This window comes from Magnolia sinica, chromosome 16 (assembly GCF_029962835.1).
Source record: "Magnolia sinica isolate HGM2019 chromosome 16, MsV1, whole genome shotgun sequence".
In the NCBI taxonomy this organism is placed as follows: domain Eukaryota; kingdom Viridiplantae; phylum Streptophyta; class Magnoliopsida; order Magnoliales; family Magnoliaceae; genus Magnolia; species Magnolia sinica.
Window position 1 is genome coordinate 108,546 of NC_080588.1, and position 19,169 is coordinate 127,714.

General features: G+C 39.4%; 1 protein-coding gene across 9 annotated transcripts; it reads left to right on the forward strand.

The window, feature by feature from the left end:
* Positions 1-1,528: 1,528 nt before the first annotated feature.
* LOC131228542 (pentatricopeptide repeat-containing protein At3g18970) lies at positions 1,529-15,522 on the forward strand. 9 transcript variants are annotated; one of them, XM_058224268.1, is made up of 5 exons: positions 1,529-1,709; positions 3,606-5,926; positions 8,699-8,750; positions 12,958-13,475; positions 14,144-14,269. In XM_058224268.1, exon 2 carries the CDS (start codon positions 3,973-3,975, stop codon positions 5,818-5,820), a length of 1,848 nt encoding a protein of 615 aa, XP_058080251.1. In that variant the 5' UTR covers positions 1,529-1,709; positions 3,606-3,972; the 3' UTR covers positions 5,821-5,926; positions 8,699-8,750; positions 12,958-13,475; positions 14,144-14,269. The 9 variants fall into 9 exon arrangements, with proteins under 9 accessions (XP_058080251.1, XP_058080250.1, XP_058080252.1 ...); XM_058224267.1 differs by lacking the exon at positions 14,144-14,269 and having other exon boundaries at positions 12,958-13,584; XM_058224269.1 differs by lacking the exon at positions 14,144-14,269 and having other exon boundaries at positions 1,529-1,705; positions 12,958-13,584.
* Positions 15,523-19,169: the final 3,647 nt, after the last annotated feature.

Below are 19,169 nucleotides of genomic sequence, written 5' to 3' on the forward strand. Positions count from 1 at the left end.
AGGTAATCCGCGTCCCATTACAAGTCCTTCAATCAATGGTTTAAATAGTTGAACTATAGACTCCACAAAAAATCTAACTAGTCAGGACATTATAATTTCTCTTTGTATTTGGATGAATATAGGCCGTTCAAGTTATACGTTTGTGAGGTGGATGAGTCACTGTCACTTCAAAAATGAGCGGTGAACTATCCCAAAAGGGTAAAGGGGTAAGGGATGGGTAGGATTTTGAATCTCACACACACACACACACACCACTTGACCGAGTCAGGCCAGGTCGAGTCGAGTTTTGGGCCGAGTCGGGCCGAACTGGGACCTATCCAAACTCGGCCTGAATTCAGTTTCGGGCTAAAGAAAATGGCCCGTCCCGACCCAAACTCAGTTCCAGGTCAGGCCGAGTCGAGCTTTTTAGGGCCGAGTCGAGTGAGTTAACCGGGCTAGCCGGTTCATGTACAACCCTAGTTATGTGGGCTCCACTATGATGTATTTGTTTCATCCACACCATCTATTCATTATTTCAAATCATTTTAAGTCATGGGCCGAAAAATAAGATACATTAAAATCTCTAGTGGACTAGATTACTGGAAGCAATGTTGATTGAACGCCCACCATTAAATACTTTTGGTGGGCCACCAATGTTTCAAACTGATATTTGTTTTGTTCCCTTCATCCAGGTCTTTCTACCTAATCAACAGGTTGGATGTGAAACAAACATTACAGTGGGCCTCATTTTTGGAATCAATCCTAGAACCATCCAAAGGAATGGATGAACGGCATGGATAAGACAAATACAAAATGGTGGCCCCACAGACCATCGGCCATTACGGAAGCGGATTGGCTGGTGTACTTCACACCAACTAGAACGGCATGGATAAGACAAATACAAAATGGTGGCCCCACAGGCCATCGGCCATTACGGAAGCGGATTGGCTGGGGTACTTCACACCAGCTATATAGCTGCTGTATTGACATCAGCAAGTGTCTGATCACGAGGTATGTGTTATATCCAAACCGTCCATTCATTTGGTGAGCTCGTTTTAAGGCTTGAGAAAAAAAAATAAGACAGATATAAGGGTTTCAAGAAGTCTTGGATCAATATGAAATTTGTTTCTCCTCTTCATTCAGGTCGCTGTGACCTTATGAATAGATTCGATGGAAAATAAACGTTACGGTGGGCCCTACAAAAGTTTTAACGGTGAAAATCATGATTTCATCTGTTATTTATTGCGTGGTCTAGATGATCTTTGGATATGATTCGTTTTTTGCGTAATGCTAAAAATAGATCGACGGTGTAGATATAATATATACGTCACTCTGGGGCCATAATACTTTGTTCTCCTTTGAACCGTTCGTACAACTCGGAGCTCGAGGAGCGTCAGTGCTCGTCTTCGCACGACACGTACCTACAGCAGCTATATAGCTGGTGTGTGGTACACCAGCCAATCCGCTTCCATTACCCACGCCTCCTTTGCCTCCTTTCCAAACTGCGTTCGTCAACCCCGACGGAAAAAAAAAAAACAAAACAGAAGAAAGGAAAACAAACGAAAAAAAGAAGAAAAGGTGTTTTCCAACCTTGCTGAAGTTCGATGGGAGAGGGAGAAGGAGACTGGGAGAGGGAGAAGGAGACTGGGAGAGAGATACGGAGGCTGAGAGCGGGAGATGGAGACAGTGGAGAGGAAAGCTGCGATTCTTTCCAGAAATTTTGAATGTAGGTAGGCCTCTTCAATGCAATCTGCGATTCTTTCCAGAAATTTTGATTTCAAAACTTCCAACCGTTACCTGTATAACTTGAAAAACGACTCAAGTGCCTGTATCATTTTCGCCTCTCACAGGTTGAGAGAAAGTTACCTTTGACTTTCCTGCCCCAAACACCAACTGTAACAATCTCACCTGGAACTTTGTTATATTTTTAAAATGTTACAGGCATCCAAACAGGCCCTAAATCTGTCATTCGTATTCATTTAATCTGTTGGGTATTTCATTCTTGGTTTCTGGTTCGATTCGGAGTTGCTACTTCATTATTTGTGGAAGAACACTGATTTGGTGGTGGAAAATTGTGTTGGGTTTTGATGGGTCTACAACACTTGGTTTAGGAGTTGTTTGGATGCCTGTAAAAACCTTAGTTATAAAGGGTTTAAAAGTAAGCACTTTATAGGCAGGTCTTTGGATGGAAAAATGAAAAAAATAAGATAACGTCTTTACAACCGGAAACTTTTTATTTTTTGAAAGGTAACATTACCAAATATTGAACCCTGGATCACTCACACACACTGCACTCTCTATCAGTTCGTCTAACCAGTGGGCAACCTTTTCTACCTGAAATACATCATGGATAACAGAACTCGATGGTTGATGCACACCCATGTTGTGTGGGGCCCACCATGATGTTTATGGTACATCCATTCTGTCCATCATGTGCATCTATTGATGCTTTCCTATGGCCCAGAATAAATAGCTTGATTGATCATCAGATGGGCCACACAACGGGGAACATTTGGGATGGATGTTGAGCATTAAAAACCTTCTAGATTGTTTGTGGGCCCACTATGATGGGTGTAGGACACCCAATCCGTCCAACATATACCGTGATGCTCTCTTAGGGCCTCAAAAAAATCAAGCCCCTCTTGTGTGAATTGCAGATTTTTGGTGCGATTTACCCCCTAGGCTCTATGTGGTGTGAATACCTTATTTAGACATTGTAAACACCTTAGCCAAATACAATATGTTTACCTGTAAACACTTTACCACTTAAAAGCCAAACAAAATAGCATATAAACAACTTACATTTGAAACTCTTTTAAGGTGTAAACTGTTTACAATTTAAAATTTTACAACCATCAAAATGACCCATTAGTTGGTATTCGATCTGTTGAGTATTTGTTCTTGTTTGGGTTTGGTTTGGAGGTGGTTTTCTTTTCTTTTTTTTTTTTAAAGAGGGGGGTGGGTGGGAGGAGGGGATGAGTAATGTGATTTGGTTGTGAAAATTTACTTGGAATTTGATGGGGTTTCAAAGTGCAATTTAGTTTATGTAGTTTATTATTAGATTTTTGTTCTTTTGGGTCTGTAGTTTTTCAGATAGGAAATGGCTTTTAGGTGTGTGGATAACTAGATGTTGATGGCTGTCCGTAATGACATTCTCTTTTTCTCTCCCCCTCCATTCCACTGCCTATTACTTTAATCCGTCGGTTCTTTAATTCATGTTTTTGAGTTTGATTCAGAAATGCTTTCTTTTTTAATGGCCGATTACAGTGATTGCTATTTGAAATTGAGTTTTGGATTTGATGGGCTTATCTGTTGTTGGAGCTTTTGTAAGGGCAGTTAGTTCTTCTACACCTCTCTTTTTAGATTTGTGATTTTCATGAGGGAAATTAGGGTTTGGGTGGGTAGATAGTGATGGTTTTGTTTTGTGGAAATATATTCTTACTTTACAATTATAATATTATAATATTGATTTCAGTACTAGTCATTGCATTGTTGGCCAATATTAGTATTACTTGAGTTGTCACATTGAATTTCTCATCTATATGATACATTCGTCTTAGTTGCAAAAATACTACAATGATTAAAAAAAATCTGGTTTGATTGCTAACTAGTGAATTGCTTTGTAGATATCTTTCATGAAGTCAGAGGAAGTGCAACAACAAGGAAAGTGGTAAATGTTTACCTAAGTGATCAGCTTGCATGTCCCAAGCTTTGTATTTCTAGCAATGACAGTGTTCCAAGCATTAACATCTCTTTCAAGCCCTGTTATTCTATTGAACAGTCGCTTCATTTGTTCTATTAATTGCCTATAGAGGCAATGGACATAATCTAGGGCCAAAATGGTAGGGTAAACCCCAACTAGATTGTTTAGCGGGAGCGCACAACAGAGACCGCTCACGATCATCTAGGCATGAATCTGTTTAAGCTACTCAATGCCCATCGAGTGTCCCCGTCACTGTAGAAGAAGACGGTAGCATCTCACTTTGGGAAGCAATGCCATATTCAGACATTATGGCATGGAAAAGGTGGAATAGGGTTGACGAGGAACGCATAGTCGGGTTGTTGAGTTTGTGTAGGGACCTGCAACAACCGAAGCAGATTCATGCTCACCTTGTGACGAGTGGGCAATCCCACAACAACTTCTTGCTCACCAAGCTCATCCGAACCTTGGCAGATTTTGGCAGCATTGAGCACGCTCGTTGTCTTTTCAACAGGGTCGATGGCCCTCCTAGTGTCTTCCTTTGGACAGCTATGATTAGGGGCTACTCTTCCTCCTCTAATGATTCATTACTCAAACAAGCCCTGCTCTTGTATTCCCAAATGCACCGTTGCCTCAATGCCGGAGACCGGCCTCTCAACTTCACCTTGTCATCCGTTTTAAAGGCCTGTGCTGGCCTCTCTGCTTTGCACCATGGGCTACAAGTGCACACTCACGTTGTCAAATATGGATTCTATTCTGAACCCCGTGTCCAAACCACACTCATCCACTTTTACTCCAAGTGTGGGTGCATCGAACAAATGAAGCAATTGTTCGATAAAATGAGTGGGCTTGGGAGAGATGTTCAGGCTTGGAATACTGTGATTGCAGGATATACAAAGCTTGGGGACATGCAAGCTGCTCGCTCCATATTTGACCAGATGCCTGAGAAAAATGTGTTCACGTGGGTGGAGATGATTACTGGCTATGCCAATTCCGGTCAGATGGACTGCGCATATCAGCTTGTCGACACCCTCTTGCCTCCGGGAGATAGAGATGCTGTTGTATGCACTGCCATGATTGCAGGCTATGCCAAGTGCGGAGATATATTAGCTGCACGCATGATGTTTGATAAGATGACAGTAAGGGATGTGGCCTCATGGAATGCTATGATCACTGCCTACTCCCAGGCAGGCCTTTTTAGTGAGGCTCTACATCTCTTCCATTTGATGCTAAAGACAACTGTAGGAAGCAAAATGCAACCGAATCGAACCACTATGGCCACCATAGTTTCTGCATGCGCTCAATTGGGTTCTGCTGAGCTGGCTCGATGGATCGAAGATTACATCAATAGCCGCGGCCGTGGTCTGTTGAATGTACACACTGTGACAGCTCTCATAGACATGCATGCCAAATGTGGGGACCCTGACAGGGCCTACGAGTTGTTTCAGAGTTGGAAGGACAAAGACGTGATTTGCTATAGCTCCATGATAGAGGGGTTTGGTGTCCATGGGCGCGGAAAGGAGGCCCTCCGGATCTTTCGTCAACTTCAAGAAGAGGGGTTAAAACCTGATAGTATTTGCTTCATTGGCATCTTATCTGCCTGTAGCCATGCGGGTCTGGTGGATGAGGGTTGCCACTATTTTGAGTCCATGAGAAACGAGTACTTGATCCCTCCAACTGCAGATCACTACATGTGCATGGTTGACCTGCTTGGACGTTCTGGGCGCATAGAGGAAGCATACAGAATCATCACAACAATGGTGCCTCCAGTCCAACCGCATGCAGGTGTTTGGGGGGCCCTGCTGAATGCATGTAGAATCCACTCAAACAGTAAGTTGGGAGAGAAAGCAGCTTGGCATCTACTGGAGTTGGAACCAGAGAATGCAGGGAACTATGTGCTGCTTTCCAATATGTATGCAAAGACTAGGAGGTGGGAGGATGTTGCGAAGGTGAGGGCCCTTATGAGGAAATGTGGGATGAGGAAGCCACCCGGCTGCAGCTGGATCGAAGTGGAAGGCAACATCCACAGATTCTTGGTGGCTGATGTTTGGGATATTCGATTGGAAGAGATGTTGGAGTTGTTGAGATGGGAATTGAAGACCCACAGCTACCTTCCAAGCGGCAAGCATGTTAGACCATAGGGATTGGAAAGAGGTCCTTGATTGACCTTTTCATGTTACCTGCCTGCTCATCCATCAGTCCTTTCTAAAATATGCGAACTCTGTACCCAAGTTTGGTAGATAAAAGGTAAATGGCAGAAAGTTTTCTTCTATCTGACTATTGAGGTAGGTGACATGTGACCGTTTCTTTAGTTATTTTCATTTGATTTTCTTTCCCTCCTTTTGACTTCCATCATTTCTACGAACTTCTACGCTGATATAAGCTTGCTTGCAAACAAAATTACTGGTTGGATACATGCAAGCTGGCTAGGGAGAAAGCTGACCTTTGTCTGACCCAAACTTAGATAAATAGTCATTGGATGGTTGTCCACATAACGAACGCGTCCGACAGACATTTATTTTTCTCTCATTAAATTTCTTTTATATCTTTCTCTTTATTCCTTAAGGGGCTTTTTAAATGCATTATGTGAAAGGGGGGTTTCAGGCCTGCTTTTTCAGTCGGCTTGGGATTGCTTTTGCCGAGTTGGTGTTTTAGCACCTATTTTGTTGAGCGGGAGATGAGATGAGAATTTGCAAAGTGCATATAAATGCAGAACATAAAATTGCTGTTTGGATCAAAATGGAGTTTCTGCCTCAAATGCCCCTTCGGAGGGTGCATCCAAATGTGCCTTAAGTCTCATAAGTTTGATTCTAACTTGACTGACTGGCTAGCAGAGGATATATTTTGTTTTCTAATTCCTTATTTTGATTTTATTGCCCCTTTTCATAACCTTAAGTTTAGTTAGCTAGCAGACAGGTCTAAATGATTGGGTATTATGGTTGTAGAGAGCAGTGAGGCAACCTGCTCTCTTTCTCCACTGGATTTAGACAATCGCTTGCTCATGTAGACACACCATTTACTGGGCCAGGCCTATTCAGAATATTAATTTTGTCTGGCCCATTGCCAGCCCTAGATTTAGAGCAATCTTTATCTTTTTTTAGGGCTGACCAGCTACCAAGATATTTCTTCATTCTCTTTTCTTTTCGGTAAAAAAAAAAATGGATTTATTAATAGAACGGAAATTTCAAAGATGGGCAGTAATCCTCCTCAACAAAAGCTTGATGTAAGCTAATATTTAAGGTCCGTTCTTCTTCATTGATAGGCAAACAATATTTTGATAGTTTAAGTGAATTCAATAAAGAATAATGATGAATAGAATTGCAAAACTTCTCTCATAGGTGAAGATATATTCCCCTCTTTATTATAACTATCCTACTTATGCCTAATGAAACTTTTTTTTTTTTCAAAAGCAACGATTCATTAGAAAAAGAAAAGGCGCTGCTGAGATGGCAGAAACCAGATTGCAGGCCTAAGAAAAGAAAATTACAGTCCTTAAGATTCGAAACAGACACAGCCCATTCAATAAGGAGGTTTTTGGCCCGAGACCCAACAAGTTGAGCTGAAGCGTGAACATTGTTAAAACATCGGTCATTCCTTTCCATCCAAACAGCCCACCAAATCGCGATAATCGCCATTCTCCATATACTCGATTTTGATTTCCCCAGTTTGACCCCATGCCAATATGGAAGTAAGGAGGAGACGGTATTAGGAAGGCAACCACTAACATTGAATCTCTGAAAAAAATCCAGCAGGATGTGCGATATGAGAGGGCAGTGGAGCAATAAATGATCTTTTCATCAACATCACTGGTTTCTCTCCTCTGCATATCCAATTAGGGTTTGGAAAGTGAACATGAGGCGACATGGGGGCCGCACGACAAGCTTTGTAGATATTGATGAGTTCTGTTGGGTTTTCAGGATTTCCTTTGTTCCATGAAGATTTCAATGATTACTCCCCTCTCTTTGTATTTTTATCCTTTTGGTATTTAATTCTCGTTCTAGGTTCGATTGGGGGTGGTTTTTTCATTTTTGTTTTTGTTGAAGAATATGCAGATCTGGCTATGAAAAATTGAGTCGGGATTTGATGGGTTCTTGTCTTTAATGTAGTTTCTATAAGGATGCGTAAGTTCTTGGATTTTGCTATTGTGGGTTTGGAGTTTTCAGAGGGAAAATGGGGTTTTGTGTGTTGAATCTGTTGATATATTCATGGGTTCTGTCAGGTTTCAAGGTTTCCATTGTTATGTTTAGATGTTAATTTCTCTCTCTGTCTCTGTCACTTCTATTCATTTGACCTGTTGGGTATCTCTTTCTGGGTTTTGGGTTCAATTTGGAGGTGGAATTTTGTGTTGATGGAAGAACACTGATTTGGTGGTGAACATTCTGTTGGGATTTGATGGGTCTTCAGCATTTTATCTAGTTGATTTTTGATCTGTCGAGTCTTTGTTCGTGTTTTTGGTTGTTTGGAGGTGATATTTTGTTTTATGGAATCTTTCAAAAAAAATAAAATAATAAGTTGTGTTTTTTGGAAGAACACTGCGTTTTGGTTGTGAAAATTGAGTTGGAATTTGATGGCGATTTCAACATGCAATTTAGTTTGTGTAAAATGGGTTAGTTATTGGATCTCGTTATTTTTGGCTTTTAGTTTTTCAGACAGGAAATGGCTTTTGGGTGTGTGGATGGCTAAATACTGATGGGCATCCAAAATGACATTGTTGCTCTGTCCTCTTGATCCTTTGATTCTCATTTTTGGGTTTGATTCAGATTTTTTTTTTTTTTTTTTTTGTGGCCAAATACAGTGTTTGTGTTGTGATTGATAGGCTTACAGTGTTGTTGTAGCTTTTGTAAGGGCAGTTAGTTCTTAGACTGCTTTCTCTTTACAAGATTTGTGATTTTTGGAAGGAAAATAGATATTGGGTGGGCAATATATTGATGGGCTTCGTTTGGTTTTCAGCTTCATGGAAATATTATAATTTATAATATCAATATCGGTACTAATCATTGCATTTTTGGCCAATAATAGGTCCCGCATGGCGCGCATCATAGCCTTATTTGCATAGAAATAGCACTATCAGGTGAGACTATTTTCTGTTCGGTGCCTTGACAGACTATGCTAATAGCGAACTATTGAAATATCTCTATTTTTGCGCCTTCTATAAGAGAAAACTCCATGTTATACACATAGCTGGGGTTCCAAGAAAAACTCGGAGACCAGCTATTTTGATAAGGGAAGACGAGGGGATCCTCTACAGCGCTTGTACATTAAGCTTATTATATCGACATCGCAGGTGGGGCCCAACATTTTGTATGCGTGGCATCTGACCTGTCTGGAAGGGCCTACCAACCTTTTTTTTTAAAAGGATTGGACCATCCAACTATTAAGTGGGATGCTGAACAATCAGACCAATCCAACCATCTTGTGGGCCATAACTTTGAATTTGGAGGTTTTAGGTGGTCATACATTGTTTTTAATGGTGTTGCCACCCACCAAGGCCCACATATTCAGTTTTCCAATGATAATTACTGTCTATATTGTTGACTCTATACATTGGGGCCACAATAAGATACCTAACGGACAAGTATTGTAGAATTGACTCATTCCCTTGTGCTTGGGAATCGACTCATTCCATAGACGTAACAGAGGATCCCTCCTTGGAGAAGAAGGGGAAATCCTTACTCGTTGAGTTCATTTTGCCTATTTGGTTCACAGCTTCTGTTGCTGCCCACCAAGGCCCGCATGTTGAGTTTTCCAATGATCAGCATTGTCCATATTGGGGACTCTACAATATGGGCCATAATAGGATACCTATTTTGGGTTGATGATTTTGGCCATCACTATCTGTATAGTCTAGACTAGAACAGTGAAAAGAATTTTCAACAGCGTATATTCCACACTAAAAATAAATGATTATGATAATCAATCAATCATGGTTATGGAAAAAATAGCTTATTCATGAATGTAATGAGAATATGGATGTTTAAATCACAGTACCATCTCAGTAAGTGTGCCCCAATGAATCAGGGACATGTTAGATCCTACATTGCTATAGAGGTACAATAAGCTGCCTTGCTTACGCTACCTGTCTTTTCTGTGTGTGCATGACATCAAACCTGTCCAACAGGGTCGCCACACCAGCAAAGTTGGAAGGCCCAAAAATCAGGCTAATCCAATCATAACGTGGGCCATCATGTGAATTTCGAGGTTTTGGGTGGTTATCATAGTTTTCTATTGTGTGGCTCACCAGATGATTGGATAGGTATAATTAATGTTTTAAATATCGACGATATCAGCCGATATATCGCACAATATATTTTGTATCCCACCTGTGCGATACGAAATGCACAGGTAGTGCTGATATATCCCACCTATTTGATCCGGTGATCATTTTCGATTTTCGATCGATGTTTTTATTGTAAATCACATTAAACCAATGTCAAATGGTTAGAAATTTATGATTCTTCATATTTTCCATGAAAAATCATGGATTTTGAACTTCGATTTCGAGATTTAGGAGAGATGGGTCAAGTTGCAGAAAATTGAGAAAAATCAAAATTTCTCAATTTCTCACAATCAGTTGCAATGTTTGTATCCAAACACAAAATTAAACATGTAACCTGATCTAGTGAATTTTCTTTTGCCTTGAATGTATTGCTTGTGTTTCCATACATTTCTTATGTTTATAAATTATATGAATATATTTGCATCAATTCAATTAGAAAGCACATATATTAGGACCCCATATAAGGGAAATCCCCATTACGTGGAATTTGTTTTTGTAATATTTTGATTTCAAAGTGTGTATTGATGTCTTTTTCAACAATCCCTGAAGTTTCATTGAAAAATTCAACCAATTTCCCAATGTTCCCATGTTTCCCAACAACAACGATACATTATGCGATACAACTGATATATCCTATGCAATAACCGATATGTATCCGTATTCCAAGGGTGCGATGCATTACGCGATAACGATATTTAAAATATTAGGTATGATTTCTGTGGAATCTCATCATCATGGCGAGCTTCGCTTAGGTGAATGAGCACTTGAATATTGAAACAAAGAGCTAACAATGTCCTGGGGGGGCTGAATAGGACAATGCCAACTAATCGAAATAAATGCGGAATATGTAAATGATACAAAGATCTCAATTGTTTGAGTATTGAAACCTTGATTCCAAATAATTCGTAGGACAACCTTCACCTAAAATATTTGGTAGGACAACTTTATTTCACGAATGTTTTTAAAATCAAATTTTCAAACTAGCAAAAGTACATAAAGAATTACAACATTCACCACAAAACTGAAATAATAAAATACATCCAATCACCAAAAATAATAAAGCATTCACCATATGACTAAAGGATTTATAGTGGTTCGGTGCTTAAAAATAGCCACACACACACTCCACTCCCAAAATTACTTCGCTCGTAATTTTGGCTTTCACTATAAAAAGGTTTTCACAAGGTCACCTTAATAACCTGATACAGTTCTTTGTGATTTTCACGGGCTATCATAATAAAAACCCAACTGAGATTTTCATAGGCTATCTCAGACAAGACCTCAACTAAGATTTTCACAGAATACCTCAGAAAAACTTAAACAAAGTTTTAGAAGGTATGCTTATCTTCAATTGTAGAAGATGTAGCAAAAGCTCGTAGTAGAAAGACCTCTTTCTTGAATATAGATGGCGCAGTGTTCAATCAGACAGAAAGAGTCTAGGGTTCTATAGATTTTAATTATGAAAAATCCAAATGCTACATAATTCAATTCTCTTAGATCTCAAAGAGGAGTATAGTTTACTCTCTTAGATTAAGACTTGAAAGATTTGAGAATAAAGAGAATTGAATAAGCTATTAAAATAAATTATAAATATCAACAAATAGCTTGCCGAGGACTTGAGTTTCTTTCTCTCTTACAAAAGAATTATGATAATGATTTTGTGTAATTCAGAATGAGAGAAAGACTCAATTTATAGGTAAATAAGTTAGAACTTCGGCTAGCCCGAATTCATTGGATTTTGTTCAACGGATTTCGGATTGTGCAGAATAAGAATTATTCAAAATTCGGCAAGCCCGAGGTCAAGTTTGGTTGGCCGAATTCCCGCGAATTCCAAAAGTTGGTGTTGCTGGAATTTCACCCGAACTTTATCGGGCTGACCGAATTTCAAGCTTGGGCTAGCCGAATTTCCAACAAAAGTTGTTATTTGCTTTGGGCTTTAAGTTGGGCTTGCCGAACCAGAAGTTAGGCTAGCCGAATTCCAGGCAAAAACACATGTAAAAACCCATGATAAAGATTTTTAAAAGCACCTAGTCATAAGGTCTTTCTAGGGTTATACCACTTGGGATATATCAAATATCTGAGTCACTTTGACTTGTACTTTGTCTTGAACTTTGTCTTGAATTTGGGCGACAATTTCGCGATGATTTCTTTAAGAAGCTGTGTCGATCTTTTTTTGAACATAAGCCGATCTTGAGCTTGATCTTTTCTTGAACATTAGCCGATCTTGAACTAGATCTTTTCTTAAACATTAAGCCGATCTTGAAGTGCTTTTGCCTTACGAAATTTGACAACCTATGTGTGTTCAACATCCTAGCACTTACAAATACAAATGTGAATAACTTTTTAAATGCAGGTGAGTGATTTGTAGAATAACTCTTTTATAGGACTTGTAGAGGAACCGGCCTCTTTGGGCGAGGGTAATGACACTTATTGTTGATCTTGGGTAGATTGTTACAGCTCATCCACGACCAACAGGGCATACATTTACGCTAAATGATACCGTCCAAATTGTGGACACCATAATTCATGTTTGGATCACACAGTTAGATGATTGACAGTTCTACTGTTTAATTAAGAGTTTTTCACTTTCTTCTTTGTATTATTAAATAGATTAGTAAGTTTTTATTAATAAATACCTAGTATCACTATTTAGTTATTTTTAAAAGCAAATTAACAACAATTTACATATTTATCATTATTCACACATGCAATTCATGCATCCAAACACCAAATGCTGCTATCCTTGAGATTTATTCTGATAGTTATTATCACCGGCAAACACTAAATATGCATTGTCATTATAACAATAGTCGTCATAAAATAACTATATTGAGTTTACTCTATCCACATAACTCTATGAGGCGTGCCAAATGGGCCCTTAGTATTACTTGAGTTGTCACATTACGTGTCTCATTTGTATGATATGTTCATCTTAGTTACAAGCAAAATACTATAATGATGAAAACTCTATTTGATTGTTAAATGGTGAATGCCTTTGCAGATACCTTTCATGAAGTCAAGAGGAAGTGTGGCATGAGGAAATATTTCAATGCTTTCTTGAGCAAGCAACTTGCATGTCCCCGAGCTTTGTATATCCTGCAATAACAATATTCCAAGCCTCAACATCTCTCCCAGACCCCGGTCTTGCTATCGTATAGTCACTTCATTTGTTCGATGCACCCAAGCCTGGAGTAGGGGTGGATGAGTGAGGTCTAGATGCGGGGTTCGTAATTGAATTCATATCTAACTACGTGAGCATGCACTTGTAGTCTATGGCACAAGGTGCAGAGGCCAACGCAAGCCTTCAAGATGGTCTCTGGCATTGAGGCAATGGTGCATTTGGGAATACAAGAGCAACGGTGCATGAGTTATCGTCGGAGTAGGAGCCTTTGATCATAGCTGTTCAAAGGAGGACACTGGGCAGGTCATCTACCCTGTTGAAAAGATAGCGAGCATGTTCAAGGCTGGAGCAAAGGTTCGGATGAGCAAGAAGTTGTAGGATTGCCTGCTCATTACAAGGTAAGCGTGGATCTTCTTCAGTTGCTGCATGTCGCTACACTAACTTAGCAGCCTGACTATACATTCATCGTCAGCCTTGCTCCACATTTTTCACGCCATAACATCTGCATATGGCGCTGCTTCCCAGAGCGAGATGCCTTTGTCTTCTCCTATGGGGACAAGGGCACTGGACTGGCATTAGGCAACTTACACAGATTCATGCCCAGATGATCGTGAACGGTCTCTGCCATGCACTCCCGCTAAGCAATCTAGTCAAGTTTTACTCTACCGTTTTGGCCTTGGACGATGTCCATCTCCTCTACAGACAGGTTGAGGATCATAGCATGAAAAGATTCATCTGGAACATTATGATTAGACATACTCGTCCTAAAGAGGCAATTTTACTCTATGCCAACAGGGGAAGAGATGCAATGTTTTTAGCCCCAGATAAGTTTACCTTCATCTTCATCCTAAATGCGTGCGCACATTCTTCAGCCCTTTGGGAAGGGAAACAGATCCATGCTCAAATCCTCAAGACTATATTTGCATCAGATGTTGCGGTGCAGACAACCTGTGTCCATTTTTATGCTAGGTGTAGGGCTATTGATTCCGCCCACCAATTATTTGACAAGATTCCTTTCAAAAGCAGCGTTAGTTGGAATGTGATAATAAGTGGTTATTCTTCCCAGGGAAGAAGACCCATTGGCTATGCCCGCAAGGCATTGGTGTTATTTCGTGCCATGTTGCTGGAGTCACGACCCACAGACACAACCATGGTTGGGCTGGTCTCAGCTTGCTCCCACTTAGGTGTCTTGGCTGCAGGAAGCTGCATGCATGGATATATACACAAGACAATTCCCCTCCCCGAGGAACATTTGTTCATTGGCACTGCCCTTGTAGATATGTATTCCAAATGTGGATGCCTAACTAGTGCTCTACAAGTATTTGAGAGAATGAAAGAGAGGAATGCCTTGACATGGACTGCAATGATAACAGGGTTCGCCATTCATGGGCAAGGAAAGGAAGCCCTGGAGCTGTTGGATGCAATGGAGGTTGATAACATTGTACCTAACGCAGCCACCTTCACCTGCCTACTGTCTGCATGCTGTCATACAGGGCTTGTGGAAGAGGGCCTCCATCTATTCAACAGCATGAGCAGCAGGTTTGGCATCAAACCTTGCATTCAACACTATGGCTGCATTGTTGACCTTCTTGGGCGTGCAGGGCTTCTGGAGGAAGCTTACAAGTTTATAAGACACATGCCACTTAAACCTGATGTTATATTGTGGAGGACACTGCTTAGCGCTTGCAAGCTTCATCGGAATGTCGTTCTGGGGGAGAAGGTGGGGAAGCTACTTCTGCAGCTAGAACATGGATCTTCAGATGCATCAGAAAAGAAGACCCCCACAAGTGAAGACTACATAGCTTTATCGAATATATATGCTTTGGCAGAAAGGTGGGAGGATGTTGGGGCATTGAGGGGCGTGATGAAAGTTAAGGGAATTCAGAATGAACCAGGCTACAGCTGTATTCAAGTGGACAAAAGGGTGTGTGAATTCATTGTGAATATGAATTGAGAAAGGGAGAGTCACTGTGCCTCCCTGTTTTCATGAAAATGCAGTTCTGTACTTGCATTTTAAGTCACTAAAGATCCAAGGAGCAAATATACATGACAAAATAATTCAAATATACCACAAGAACATGGTATTGCTAATTGGGAATGAAATACTCGAGGCATGCACATTGGAGCATGCAAATGATCCAAAAATAGCCACCACAGGCAATATCTGTCAATGGTCTGGGTGAAAAAAAAAAGGTGCAATGAAGTTCAAAGATAGTTCTTCAAAGAAGTCACAGCTTGATGCTGTACAGAAGTCAGCAATTAGTCAACCTCATCCATCTTGCTTCCCTCAGCATCACCAGCATTCTCCACTGGGGGGCATGTTGGTGTCGGCATCAGTGGGGGCATCATCACTGTTGATGCTCAATACAGGCATCTCAGGTCAGCCTTTCTCCTTTCTTCTCTTTGTAAATAAATATTCCATTCATTCGTATGGTGAAAAGCATTACAAGGATAAAAACAAGTTAAACTCTCCATGATTTCAAGGAGGGTAAAATTAGATGATGTCATCATACTTCTCCAAGAAATCATTAAATTCATTACTAACCATTTAATCTAATCGTTGCTTTACAATGTGTAGGGATCGAAAACAAGGCAGTGGCTGTTGCAGCTGCTCGTAAATTAAGGGCTTGGTTATGGTATTGTCGGTATGTTTTCATGGTTCATTGTGGCAGCTATTGCTGGATAACTAGGATTCAGTGGTCACTAGCTTATTTTTCCTTTTCTCATTCTTTTTATTTTTCTACCCAGCAGGCAAGATGAGTAATGAATGTGAGGTTACCATGGAGGATTCATTACAAAGATTCTAAATTAAGCATTTAAAATAGTCTATATTTCCTTGTTGGGTTAACCATGTAATTGGGACTTTCACTGAAATAGGTATCCACGTTCCCTCATTATGGCAGTTTCCATTATCACTAGAAAATGGAAGTAATTGCTCCATCAAAAAATGTCTCTAGTTGGAAGGTTTGTCATAGTTCTTCATGTACGCCATTATTTTTGTCTCTGCCATGAAATTCTTAATTAAATCCTATCGTACCAATCTAAGTTTGCACCTTGGTGGTAATTGCCAATGAAATTTAGCATGTTCACTGAAAATGATCACTTCTTGGGAGAGAGGAGCATTTTCTTTAATCGTTGCTTACCTAGAATATTCCTCTCCGCATGTCCTTGAATGTGTTACTCACAAATCCAATATGGGTATCTGTGACACGTATGCAGTTATGTTATGATTTTTTTTTTTTTTTTTTTAAAAGGGCATTATGCGTACTTTGTGAAGAATTCAAAATATCTTAAAACCTGCCTATACTAAGAGATTACTGATTCATTCCAATCAAATTCAAGCAATTCTAGATCTGGTTTGATGAACTAACTCCATTCTTCTCAATGTGTAATGGGGTTTCTGGACTTCCCAAACAAAAGCTAAATTTGCATTTCAAGTTTGGTCCTGTCCTGTTTAAAGTTTTAAATAAGATGCAATGGAAATTTGTGTCCTGCTCCTAAAAGAGTCTATATATTGTTCAATGGTTTTGTTCTGGGAAGTTAGTTCTTTCATGACTGACACTGATTTGCAGCAGACTGATTTCCTAATAGAAGTCCTTGTATTGGTGTGTATAGATGTAACTATTACTATGTGCCAATGCCCTTGTCAAATTTTTTGCATGATTGGAATCCTCTAATATGAATCGGAATGTCCTGAGTTTTCTAGTTTTCCTTTCTGCAACTGGTATTGATCTTTCTTTTAGAGCACTAATCCTTTGTATCAATGGTTTAATGCATGTATGCTCCCTTTCTTCTGTTTTTCAAAGATTCCACAACTCCCTTTGCTAAACTTGGAATTCATGTTGGATATTCTTTTTCTTTTTTTTTTCTTTTTTATATCTAGACACATTCAAGCAGAGAAAAATTGTGACGGCAAAGAGGAAAGCTACTGAAAGTGGTTCAATGGATCTTTCAAATTTTGAAGACAAGCTGGCAGAACTTGATTCAACCAAGCCTCATCCATATGGAACATTGGATGCAGTTGGTACTGTTTACGTTGGTGACCTCATATAAATGCTGTCAAGGTTCATAAAGCCTCATGCATAATTGAGGTGGTTAGGCCCTATCAAATGAAGCGGAAGCCTTAATAAATAAATAAATAATATCTAAAAAAGTGAAGGTAAGTAGAAAATTTGGAAAAGAATCTGAAACGATTGAAAAACAAGTTGTAAATGTTAAAGCTGTTTGTACGTCTGATGCACAATGGCTACATTACTCTATCATAGAAAATTTGGAAAAGAATTGGAAGCAGTTGAAAAATGAACTGTAAACAATAATGCAATATGTATGTCTGATGCACAAGGGCTACATTACTCTATCATCTATGAAGGGCTACATTACTCTATTTCAAGAAGACATCGCCCGATTTCGAGACTAGTTGATCTCTGTATTTGCTAACTAACGGGTGGTATAATCTTAGAAAGACCTTAAGTTAGGTGCTTCTAAAATTTCATTCATTTTGGGTTATCTATGGTATATTTGCTCTAGAGTTCGGTCAGCTTAACTTCCTCGACTAACCTAATTTCAAGTTTGGGCTAAAAATTGAAATCTGTGGAAAATTCGGCCAACCTGACTTTTGTCAGCTAGCCTTACTTGAAATTCGGCCAACCCGAGTGAAGTTCGGGTCAAATTTCAACAACGCAAACATTTGAATTTCGTGAGAATTCACCTAGCCGAATTTTAGATAAATCTTATCCCCTGCAATTCGATAATCGTTGGAATGAATTCGGTGGAATCTGGCTAACCGATCCTATTCTTAGGCTGACTGAATTTCCAAACCCTTTAGCTATAAATAGAAGCCTTCTCTCATTTTAAATGACAACAGAAAACCACTTAAACCTTTTGGAAGTGACAAAGAAGCTCTGGTCCTCAACAAGTATATTGTGCAGTATTTATAAATTCTTTTTAAGTTTATTCAATTCTATTTCTCAAGATTATTTCAATCTCGTTTTAAAGAGTAGTTTATATTCCTCTTGAGATTTAAGATAATCGAATAAGTAGCATTAGGGTTTTCATTTTCCAAAATTCCTTAGAACCCTATAATTTTTTTGTTGAGCGAATATTGCCTCATCTACATACAAAAAAGAAGATCTCTGCTACAAGCTTCTACTGTATCTTCGAATCTACGTTTGAAGATAAGTATTTTACTTTATTTCATTTTAGGTTATTCTGAGATAGGCTGTAAAAATCTCAAGGAGTCGATTTGTGATAGCCCGTGAAAATCACAAAGTGGGTTTTTGTTTGTCATAGCCCGTGAAAATCACAAAAAGGGTTTTATTGTGGTGAGCCCGTGAAAATTATAAAGAACTTTATAAGGTTTTTAAGGTGAACCTGTGAAAACCTTGAGATAGTGAAAAACCAAAATTATGAGGGTAGTAATTTTGGTAGTGTAGTAGGTGTGGTTTTTAAAGCACCAAACCACTATAATTCCTTGTGCATTTGTGATAAATGCTTTATTCTTTTTTCGATGGTAAATGTTATTTCTATTTCATTCTTTGTGATGAATGTTGTATCTTCTCTTACTAGTTTGGAAGATTGATTTTAAAGACATTTGTGAAATAATGTTTGTCCTGCTTAATAATTTAGGTAAAGGTTGTTCTACGAATTATTTGGAATCAATGTTTCAATACTTAGGCGATTAAGATTTTATATTATTTATGTATTCCGCTTTTATTTCAATTATTTGGCATTATTCTATTCACCCCTCTCTAGAACATCGATAGCTCGCCTTTTCAAAGGGAGATTGCTCAACTTCAAATGAATGGCTGTAGGGTTTTCTACTATGTGCTAGATAATTCCGTTGGCCATCTCACTATGAAGTTTGGTCTACACAAGATGACAAACAAATATTCGAATCATGACCATCTCACCACATGCTTAGTTCTCACCAAGATTAGGAACAGATTGACACCCCCACCGACCATCTTGCCACGAAGCTTAGTTTTGACTGATTGAGGAATATATTGTCGAAGGTCTGTCTTCCATCATCCGTTTCGCCGCGAAGTCTGATTTTCGATTGAGCAACTAATGGGCAATCATCTCTCATTTCACGA